Source organism: Citrus clementina, unplaced genomic scaffold (assembly GCF_000493195.1).
Source record: "Citrus clementina cultivar Clemenules unplaced genomic scaffold, Citrus_clementina_v1.0 scaffold_8, whole genome shotgun sequence".
Classification (NCBI taxonomy): Eukaryota; Viridiplantae; Streptophyta; class Magnoliopsida; order Sapindales; family Rutaceae; genus Citrus; species Citrus x clementina.
The window spans coordinates 2,873,448-2,885,644 of NW_006262022.1; the positions used below are offsets into that span (position 1 = coordinate 2,873,448).

General features: G+C 33.6%; 1 protein-coding gene across 1 annotated transcript; it reads right to left on the bottom strand.

Moving 5' to 3' along the window:
* Nucleotides 1-1,613: 1,613 nt before the first annotated feature.
* Nucleotides 1,614-3,476, bottom strand: LOC18035451 (caffeoyl-CoA O-methyltransferase). Its single transcript, XM_006422921.2, has 5 exons — nt 3,315-3,476; nt 3,096-3,175; nt 2,833-2,977; nt 2,536-2,667; nt 1,614-2,088 (listed from the first exon to the last, which is right to left on the bottom strand). Exons 1-5 carry the CDS (start codon nt 3,405-3,407, stop codon nt 1,795-1,797), a joined length of 744 nt encoding a protein of 247 aa, XP_006422984.1. The 5' UTR covers nt 3,408-3,476; the 3' UTR covers nt 1,614-1,794.
* Nucleotides 3,477-12,197: the final 8,721 nt, after the last annotated feature.

The window sequence follows — 12,197 nt, forward strand, 5'->3', positions numbered from 1 at the left end:
ACATTTTCTACAAGTACTCGTGTTGACAGGACAACGGGTTGCACTCGACATTAAAGATCCATTGGAATTGAGATTGAACAATTATAACTTAAAAGATACAATATTAAAGTATATTTATTATATTTTTAATAATTTTATTAAAATTATTATTTAAAAATAGTATGTACTATATATACTATTAATTTTTATTTCATAGTTACTTTTTTTTTTCACAACAGCTATAATTTAAAAGTTACATCATCTCAATTCCAAATAAAGTCTAATTCGGTGGATGGACGGTGGGTTTCTTTTATCTATATTTACAACGAGCGACTCCTTTTTGAAACCATTAGAGTGAAAACTTAAAGCCATAGAGACACTTTGAAAGTATTTTTTTCATTCTCTTCATTCTTAGGTGGTGCGGATTTACCATTTCATTGCATACCATTATTTGTACTTGTTCCATGGTGTGTATATAAAACCCGTTTATTAATGATAAAATTACCTGAGATTAAGGTACGTGGCTGGGTAGGTGAGGTGCCAGAATCAAGGAACGGGCCATGCGAGGTCCACCACCATCATGGGATTTGTTGACATAGTATTCAACACTATGCTTTTTACTTTCTCAGAATTAAACACAATCACAATGTAGTTCTATAAATTGACTTGTATAATATAAAAAGCAAGCATACAATGATAGCGCGTTACATGTCCTCTTCTGTCTTTATTCTTTTTTCATTTTTTTCCCTGAAAAAGGGCATATTATCAAGTTGATGCAGGTAAAATGAGATGATACTTAACTAACGATGTGTTCATGTTTGACAATGAAACTTCAATTACCCACACAGGGAACTTATCTAAAATAAAAATATATCACAAAATGAATTTCTCCATTTTCGGAAATTTTCTGATTTACTTCCACAAATAACTAACAGTATAAATAAATCTCTTGAGAAGAGTCCAAATCTCACTATGCACTAGCCGTGATATTTTTTTAATATCCCATATTAAATCGGGATAATTTCATATAAGATTTAGGGCCCGTTTGAGATTATTTTTTGGAGGCTTAAAAGTGATTTTGAAATTTTAAAAATTAATTTGAGTGTTTGTTAAAAAAAAAAAATTAAAATCACTTTTGTCAAAATAAATCCCTCGTACAACTGATTTTGAAAAATAAGAAAGGAAATAACTTTTAAATTCTGATTTCAAGAATCAATTTTATCCTTTAATACAATTCCAAAATTATTACATAAGCCCAAAATTATCCTTATTCAAATTGGAAACAAAATCAATATTTTAATAAATTTTTATTATAATTCATCAATATAAATTTATTAATATCAATTTGTTGGTTGAATTATTATTAAACTTGTTTCACTATATTATAAATTTAATTATCAATTGTTTTAAGACAAAAAAAATCAATATATCATAAAAAATTAGGTTAACATTATTATAATACACAATTAAAAACATTGTATGTACATATTTTTATATGTAGAAGTAAACTTTATCCTACATAATGTACATTTCAGTTATTTGTTTCTCTCGACAGTTTAACAGTGCTTTCAAAACTCATAATATTTCTAAAAATAAAATCTACCAAACATTTAATTGATTTTCTTCACAACTGATTATTTTTAAACTAGCCTTAGCCAATAGTCCATTTTGCATCGATAAAATAAAGTACAATAATTTGCATTAAAAAGAAAAAAGCACGAGAGAGGGGAAAAAAATGGTAAAATCACATGTAGCATTATCTTCGAGGTACCGGTCATCTGCGGCGGACCCCCTCAGAGAATTGGTTTAGGCATTTCACTTGATCCGACGGCAGATAGTGACTCCATCGCCAACGGGGAGCATGCAGATTTCAATCCTGGGGTCAGCAGCAAGGGCCTTGTTGAGCTCCAAGACGAAGTCTCGGTAATACCTAACGTACTTCCTAAGGGGAGCATCAGGTGGCGCCACGACGGATCCGTTCCATAGGGTGTTGTCGTACCCGATCACCCCTCCAACCTTCACCAACTCAACCAACCTCTTGTGGTAGTTTAGGTAGTTGTCCTTATCAGCGTCCACAAATATGAAGTCAAAGGACCCATGGTTCTTCTCCTGAGGTTCACCACACGCAGTCACTAATTAATTTACATCAAATAAAAAAGAATAAAATAAAGGACATTCTTTATGTTTTATTTTTGCCAGACGTTTTAATGGAAATGGTGCTCTTCTTTTTTTCTTTTTTTTTTAAAAAAAGAAAAGATCATGTTGGTTGTTTATCTAATTGTAGTAATAATAAATTTTCCTATTATTCTCCCAACTTTAGGTAGGATGGGTCATGGGTGGCCTAAAACTTGTTAAAACAATTTTTATAATTCTACTAAACATGATTCACATTTTTTTTAATATATTTAACAGACTATCAAATGCGTTTTGTAGCATTTTCACATTCACAATTTTCTTTTTTTCTTTTTTGAGGAAGAAATGAATTAAAGAATGAGAGCAAAAATATGGAAAACAATTTTGTGTTTTTGGAATGGTGAGTGTGGTGAGATTTTTTACATCTTGGATCAGTAGGTCAAGAACAGGCAGGGCAGGGCCTTCTCTGAAGTCAATCTTGTGAGCAACACCAGCTTTTTGGATAACTGGCAGCCCCAATTCATAATTTTCTCTGTTGATGTCCATGGCCAAAATCTGCAACCGAAGCAAAGGAAATATATGTATATAAATAAAAAAAAAAAAGGAATAAAAATAATGGCACAATTATTGCTAGTTATTACACCTTTTCATTTATCCATCCCATTTTGGGGATGTTACTAAAATTAACATATAGGTGGATGATAAAATCATCAATATTACCTTTCCGTCATCAGGAAGGGCAAGGGCAGTGGCCAAAAGAGAGTAGCCTGTGTAGACTCCAATCTCCATTGTGTTCTTTGCATTGACCAGCTTCAACAGCATGTTCAAGAACTGCCCTTCGTCTGCCGACGTTGTCATAACGTTCCTGTTTCATCATCTCAAAAACTTTTGTGACCGTCTGTTGATTTATTTAACTGGTAAATTTTTATTTTTTCTTATTTTTGGAAGTGATACAAAACAATAGTGAATTTAAAAATACCAACCATGGATGTTTGGCAGTCAATTCTCTAAGCTCCTTCATTGATTCAGCCTCTCTTGGGTACACACTGGTTTCAAGAATATACTGCAAGAAAGAAAAATATATAAAAAATGGTGAATTTAGAAGTTCGAACCAGGAACAAGAATATGACGGAAAGCCTTTTGTGTAAAGGGTAATTAAATTATTGTATGAATTATATATATATATATATATTAAAAGTCACCTGGTAGAGGGCATCGGATTGGAGCAGGCTCTTGTGGCCAACTTCCTTGTGTCCGCCTTGTTGGTTTTGTTGATCTTCTGCGTTGGAAGCCATTGACGCAAGTCTTTTCTTTTGATGTTGGATTTTGGAGTTTTAAAGAGTAACTTGAGTTGGAAAATCTGAAGGCTGTGATGGGGTTTATATGGGAAATTGAGAGGCCGGTTTGCTTGCCCGGGCTGGATGGAAAACCCGGTCGGGGGTTGGTGAAGTCCAAAGTTAGACAGCATGAGTCTTTTTGTTCGCGTCAGGCTTCGTGGCCCACGCTCAAATATTTGTTCCCCAACATTTTTTTCATCATTATTTCATCACTCTCTCTTATAATAATTAATTGTAGCCAGCGTTAGACTTATTTTCTCGTCAATTAAATGTTTTCATTTCTTTAATCAACATAAATTCTTAGCATATTTTTAAAATTTTAGTCGTCCTTTTTCTTTATTTAAGTTGGGATTTATGTATATCGTTATGAGATTACCTTGGGGGTAATTAGGTGATTGTAGGTACGTTTGCTAGAAGATTAGGCTCTCTTTGAGGGTGGTGGGGGGCATATTATTTTGTAATTAGAATTAAAAAAAATGTGGCTAAGGAAAGTTGGTAAAGGGTTGGTGAAGGGAAGAAGATTAGAATTTTCACACATGGCCCCATGTTGGTTCGGTATATGCAGAAAGCAGAGTTGGTGGCCACCTCACATTTCTTGACAAATAAGAGTGACGCTTTTCATGTCTTTTAGATAATACAATTCTTTTCCTTAAAAAATAAGAAAGGGGTTCGTTCAGTAAAATCTCAATTTGACAGTTGGTCTTATTTTTAGTGATTATTTGGGTATTTACAAGAGATTTTGCTCAGTTGAGTGAGATACGGCCGACGAGTACATAAATACGACGGTGTGTGATTTTTATTCGAACTATTGATTAGAATTTGAATCTATGATTAATTTGGTGGGTGCTTAATAATATGTAAACTACATTATTATTCATATTGATTTTTTAGTGTTTGTAAAGGTTTCTGCGTAGTTGATACATGGACGAATTTATAAATATGATGGTGCTTGATTTTATTAGAACTATTGAATAGATTCAATTGGATTTATTGAACTCCCAATAGAAATATAACTACATAGATATTAATATTTGAATCTATTATGACTAGATATATACGGTGGGTGCTTCTAAATAGTGACATGCATAAATCCTAGCCCATAGGAAATAATCGTGCAACACAAACTTTATACTAAATATAATATATGATAACCACGAAATCATTTTATATTCCAAAAATTAACATTATCGCATGAATAAAGTAAATTACACATGTTAATATGTATATACAGAATACCTAATGAGAATGGTACATATTTGGTGATTCACAATCACATCTCATGACATAATTAATCATATAACATACACATATATAATCATAACATATTACTAGGCTATTCTATTATTTATGTTTATTTCACGGAATATTATTTATATTTATATTTATTGCTAGGGAATAGGGATCTTGGGTATGTAAATTTCTCCGGCTTGTCTTCACTCTTCTTCTTTCTCTTTTCTCATTTTCAATTACTTTTCTCTTTTATATTCTTCTTTCTCTCTTCACTTTGGCTTTCACTCTCCTATACTGCTCTGACGTTTGCTTCCAATTAACAAAGAAACAGCTTTTGATAAAAAAAATTATCTAATACCCAAAAAAAAAATTAAAAATTTTCATTCACCGAATTAAGCTCACTAGTGGGAAACTTGATGAAGCATGCTGCTGTTACTCGGTGAAGCAGGAGCTGGATGTTTCAAAGTCACCAAGCCACGCTGGCCTTCTTAGGCAGCTTATTGCCACAAGCTTGTTCATTACGTCACCTTTCTTGATAATAAGAGATACCTTACATGTCTTTTGGATTTAATTCTCTTCACTTATAAAATAAGAAAGGGGTAGCTAAGTAAATTTCAATTTGACTATTTAGTATTATATGACTAGTGTGATTATTTGAGTTAATCAGTATAATGGTGTATGATTTTATTTGATAATAATAGGATTTAACTAAATATGAATATGAAGATAACTATTAATAGATACTAATGTTTAAATCTCTGACTAATTAATTTAGTGGGCGATTGTGATTTAAGTAGTAGCATAAATCATTGGAAATGAGACATAGGGTTACCCAAAATATTCTTGAAGGAAACTTCAAAGTTTGTTGAGGGTTTGAGAGAGCATATTTTCTTAGAATCAAAGCCTTGAGATTTTGAGCTTAACAACTCCAATAAAAGAAAGTGCAAATATGGTGATAGTGGGTACTGTTGTTGCCAAATTTTTCTCCACTTTGGTTACTCAGAGTTGGTTGGTCCACATCGACATCCACTAGAACCTCACCCACCCTCCTTATCATTGACTCTTCCAGTATCACTTACTCTTTTGTCTTTTTGGTCATGGGAGATGCTAATTTTTCTCTAATAATTTAGTACTCTTGTGTCTTTTTGGCCATTGGAGATGATAATTTTTCTCTAATAATTTAGTATTTGTTCTAGGTAATTTTTATTTGGTCCCCGTGCACCTGGAAATAAAACTATAAAAGGCTGCTACTAAAGTAACTTTGCTTTATTGAACAATTTGGACTGCCTTCTGTCACTCAATTGCAGACACTATCTATTGTTTAGAATATTTTCCTTTGCACATTTACATGCCCAGTTCACTGTTGCCCCTTATGTGCTTGGAAAATGTTCAGAAAATTGAAGAAATGTCTCATGTGCACATCATTTTTTAACACTGAATGCATATAACTTAAGAGCATGACCACTAACCAATCTGAAATGGACAGATCTTTTGGTAGCAGAAAGAGGCCATGGGTAGTTATTCCTTGAACAAAGGGCCGGAAAGAGAAGAAGAGAAACAAACATATGCACACAGCATGCTCCAACTCGGTTCAACGTAACCTTGTCCAAGCAATTTGAGGACTGATATACATCCTATTCTGTGTACTCCATGACTTCATCTGCCGATGGCTTCTTTGATCTTGGCTGTGTTTTCAGTGATATATAATATTGTCCTCTATTGCTGGTACCTGTACAGTATAAGTAGAACTAGCATTCCTACTTCTGTACATGTCTCAAACTCATCCATTTCAAAGTTTCACTTAACTATAATAAATCAGCAAACAAGTTTCTTGACAGGAATGTGAATAGATACCATAGAAAATATAGTGTTTTAGAATTTTAGGCCGTAACAAAGTCTATCGTTTGCAAAACTGAATAATGTCACACTGTAACATTCAGTTGTCATCTTTGTTACAAAAGAAAAGAAAAACACAAACATATCAAACATGACCATATCATAGCAAATTGGGGAATGATGCATTTTATTTTGTCCAGTCTATCAACAATCATATTTCAGTGAATTGATGCCCCTAGGGCCTTGGCCAAGTAGTTTTGAAGCAGTTTTATACGGCTAGTCACCCGAGTTCGAATCATGGGGGAGGTAGGGAGATAAAAAAAAAAAAATTATTTAAACTTTGCCCACCCTTATATCTTTTTTGGAGGAAAAAATTGGGTCAAATATAGGCCAAAATAACTTCCGCCACTGTATCCACCCCTGCCTTGCTCTCTTCCTTCAGCTGGCAATAGCTCTTGGTTAGTTTCTCATGCTTTTCTCCTATATGGGTGCTAACTCTACCGTCTAAACAAAACATATGCTTCTAGATCTGAGACAATCATATGATCAGAAAACAAGTTTCTCAACAGGCTCACAAAAAGGACCATAAAACATAAAGTTTTTAGGCCGTCAATGAAGTCTGTTGGTTTTTAGAAGTTAATGACACGACAATGTAAAATTCTCATGTCATATTTACCAGAAAGATGCAGCAAAAGAAGAATACAAGTGAACCTATAATGCAGTTAGATAAAAATGGAGCTCGGACACCTCAAAAAAGAAAGTTCGCTTCCTGCATTCACTGAAGCATCACTGAGCTTCTGTATAATTCTTTATCCTGGAATTCCATATGGAACTTCTAAATTAAGTTATTTAACAGAATTAAGGGCATTAAACCAAACATAAGTAACCCTTCTCTCTTAAAGAATTTGATTTTGATTTTTTTTAAAAAAAGGTCAAGAGTATTCTTCCTGAATTACATGGATCAAGTAATAGTTAGATTTTTATTAACTAATTCTATGGTCCGAGTCTGATGCAACAAGCTACTCCTGTTTACTGCATCACTAGTATATCAGAATCAGCTTTGAGACTAGAACTCACAGCTTCACTGATGACTTGAAATCTGATTACATTTCAGTTTGGCAGTTATACAGTATATTGGTCTTGAGAATGCAGGCCCATCAACTGTAACGATAGCTATTCATATATATTTAGATCATTTCTCTTCATAAAAGAACAAGAACCAAATATACTACTCAAATGTGTCTTGAGTATCATTAAAATAATAATAATAAATAAATAAATCTAAATGTTTTCTAACATCTAATAAAACCACCCAAAAAAAGCATAATAATTATTAACCTTATTATAGACTTTTTTCAATATTTCTGTTCATTGCAAAATCGATAGAAAACGAAAAGGAAAAAGGAAAAAAAAAGTGGATTTTATTGACTGAAGTAACATTATGTTAATATCTGCTGTCAAACTTCTAGAATTGCATGCTATGCTTCTAGTGCCCGATATGACCAATGGGTATATCCTTCCAAGTCGTTTCCTTGAATGGGTGGTGAAAACATCACATGATATTATCCATGTATTAACAATAACCAACTCAAATGTATGTTTATACTTTATGCATACAAAGGAGAACAAGAACAACTCCACTGCTCAAAAACATATTGTACTCGGTTTAACTTGGTTCTACAAAACTTTGTTAGTCTTACATTTCATCCGAGGTTGAATCTTAAGTTAGGAACCAATATTTTTCATATAAAGAATCGCTGCTCCAGACCCCCAAAAGAACATTTCTTTGATTGTCAGAAAAACTAAATGCAGCTAGCAAACCATGTCCGTCATCCAAAGATCAGCCAAAGCCCATGCAAAAGGGACCTATAAGCAATGATAATCATCCTAAGCAATTTTTAAGAGATTCCTAGTATCATATATCAGTACACACACAAATCTATCACTTTGTAGATTGAATGGCAGCCAAGGAAGACTTGGTGGAGAGATTTTCACCTTAAAGGTCCTCTGAAAAAGGTCTTAATACACAGATGGATAACAACCCAAACCAAAAGTTGCAGGAGAATTTGTTGGGAAGGTGCTTATTTACAGAGTCTTTGAAAAGGCCTCTATACCTAAAGGTGGACACCACCTCAACCCAAAAACTCACTATTTTTATCTAAAAAGTGAGACTCAACACTTATAGTCCGCACACAATCAGTGTAGATACTTGTCAACACTCATTCAGACCAAATGAATGTTATACCATTTCTTAGGAAGATTGTCTCACTGGGAGTTTTTGGAAATAGCCTTTATATAAATATGAGAACAACACATCAAATCCACAAAATAAATCACTTACTATGTTCTTTATGACATGGATGCATCACTAACACAAGAATTCTGATAAAATTTCATTTTGGTGTGGTACGAAATTAGTCACAATCCAGATTTTATATTATTATCAGAAAGGAAGTTAAGATATTAAGTTTGAGGACTAATTGCAGGAGAAAAGGAAAGAAAAAGCTTTCACTTGATTAAGCAATGAACAACCGATGCTAAATTGATGGTGTCTACATTAATAGGACGTTAAAATGGTTACATTTCAAAAAAATAAAAAATAAAAAATAGGTTGAAGTATAAACAATACTTGCTAGGACAAGGGGGCATAAGTGTAATGGGAGGGGAAAAATTAATGAATTCAAATGGACTTCATGATAGTTGTTAAATAATCCTCTATTGACTATCTAAAATTAAGTCTGATCTCTTACTTGAAAGGCAATCATTGTACCGAACTGCTGGGATCCCTATGATAACTTGAGTCATGTTGAACTCTTGCTCTGGTAGCTAATGCACTTCGTATAGCAGAAGCCTTTTCCTCCAAGCTAGCATCACTATAATACTGAGAGCTTTCATCATGCAATGAGTAATCTCCCAACTCCTCAAACAAACCAGAGAAATCCTCTCTCATTAGTAGAGCGTTGTGTAGAATTGAACAAGCACCAATAAGAGCAACTGCAGTCTTAAAATCCTCATCAATTGGCCTACTCAAAACACCCCAGTTCTTCAAACTAGCAATGGCTTTCAATGCTGGAACACGCATCAAATTATGCGCTGCATTGAAATTCTCTTCACTTGACCCTGGATTTGCATCAACAAATGGCACCATTAGCCATGGAAGCAAAGGGTACCCTCCATCACCAATCAAATACTGATCCACGGCCACCCCATTAACGCAAATTGGACTAGAATTCAATAACTTCTTTTCTTCAATATCTTTATACAAAGTTGAAGACTTCAGGACTCTTGAATCACCCTTATCACCACGAATGCCGGCAACAATGCTCAATATTCTTGAAGATGAGTCAACAACAATTTGCACTGCAATGCTATCTTCGTCTTTTGAAGAATTTGATCCATCAATTTTAATAATCTTGAACCTAGTACAATCAATAACACCACAACAATTAGGCAACCCTGTGAGTTCCTCAAAGGATTTTGATATCAATCCAAGCTCTTCTGGTCCAGGAAACGCAACCCAGAATCGAAAATTGGTGCAAAGGACGCGACACAACTGTTTAACACAAAACCGAGTCACCGACTCAGTGACTTCAAATCTGGTTGCAATTTCACTGTAAGTTGACCCATTAACTAACCTAAAGAGCCCAATACCGAGGCGAATATCAGCCGAGAGATTCAAGGGCAAACCAACCGGGTCACGGCAGTCCAGTAACGGCTCGAGCAAACCAGATAGCCATCTGAATGTGGAAGAGCTCATTTTGAAAGAGCCCCTGAACGAGTCAGGTAGCCGAGTAAAACCGAGTTGACTCAGCCCATGTCCGAGTCTGGAGGATTTGTCATCATGGGTCGGCTCAAGCTCTTCTTCCGACGAATGGGTTCGCTTTCTTTTCCTGGAAATCGAAAGAAAAGTCAAAGAAGCAGCGACCTGTTGTGATGAAATAAAATGGGAAATTAGAGGGAAAAGGTTTGTCCTTTGAGTGGCATCAGAATCCGGGAACAAAAGGAGGAGGAGGAGAAATAATTGAGAGACTAAGGAAGAGAGAAAAGCTGACAATTTCTGGGAATCCATGATCTTTGTCCTGAATCTGATTGGGATTTTTGTGTTCTTGGGAAAAGAGCTGTGCGTTGTGTCAGAGTTTTCTTGTCAGAGTGAATCTGTGAAGACAAAACAGAAAGAGGCACCTGGCCATGTTTTTGTCTTTGTGTTAATTTTACAATCATGGAAGTTTCTTTTTGGGCGCGGCGCACGTGAGTAATCTGCTGCATTATTCTATTTTGGAGACTTTTGATTTTCTCTAATTTTGGATTCAGATTCACTGCAGCTTTTGGTCAACTTCGCTTTTTTATTTATTTCTTTTCTTTTCTTTTCTTTCAGTTTGCCAAATATATATATATATCTATATATATGGGTCCAGCTACGTTGCCTCTGAGGTAGGGATGGTAATTTTTTTCGATGGATGGGATCTTGCGGGATCTCATTCTATTTGAGACGAGATTGTGACATATTTTTATCTCATAAAACAATTTAGGAACGGGATTGAGACATTTTTTTATCCCAATTACATATGCGGGACGGGAGTGAGATTGATAAATTTCATCCCATCCCATCTCATTACCGATTAAGAATGAAAATTTTTCCAATTGGAATGGGATCCCGCAGGATCCCGTCTCTTTTGGGACGGGATTGTGACATATTTTTGTCCTAAAAAAAATATAGGGACGGGATTAAGACTTTTTTTTATCCCATTTACATATACGGAATGAGACTGAAATTAGTAAATCCCATCTCATCCTGTCCCATTGCCAACCCTACTATGGGGTTTGGTGCCCCATTTTTTATCTTTTTCAAACTCACCGTTGGATACAACGCAAGACTTGCATAATGGCTTAGATTTGATTCTAGGATATTAACATTCAAGGCCCCTCTTGTTCATGTAAAATAAGAAAAATCAAAAGTTTTATAATTATGACATAAAAGTCCACAATATATATATATATATATATATATATATATATATATATATATATATATATATATATATATATTTTACACTATTGAACTAGATTTCCAATTAAATGACTTATTCTTACATGTATTAATATCTATTTAAATTAATAAATTTACTTATTAATTAAAGAATTAACTAGTTATTATATAGTTAAACTATGTATATTATTTACGAACCATAATTAATGATAAATATAAAATTGATTTTTTTTAATTTAACATAACGGCAACTAATTTCCTCTCACTCATGTGACCAAGGTTCAAACCCCATAATCTTTTTTATTCCAACACAAGAGATTTTACTATCTAAAGCAAATGTAATGTACAAAATATGAAAATAAATTTAATTTGATATTCAATGTAGTTACTTTTTTTTTTTGGTAACATAAGATTTATTTAACATATTATCAATTATTTAATTATGTAGTAAAAATATGTTAATTTACTAATAATAATAAACTGTTAGTTTATGAATTTGTAAAATAATTTTTGTTTGTTTGAAAAAAGAGTTTGCATTTTTGGTTGAGTTTTTGCCCTTAAATAAAATAATAAATTTAATTGCACACTTAAATAAATTAATATTTGTTACTCCACCTCAACAACTTAAATAGTTATTAGCACACGTCCATATGGTTGAGATCTTTTAGTAAAAAAATTCTAAATAATTACTCTAT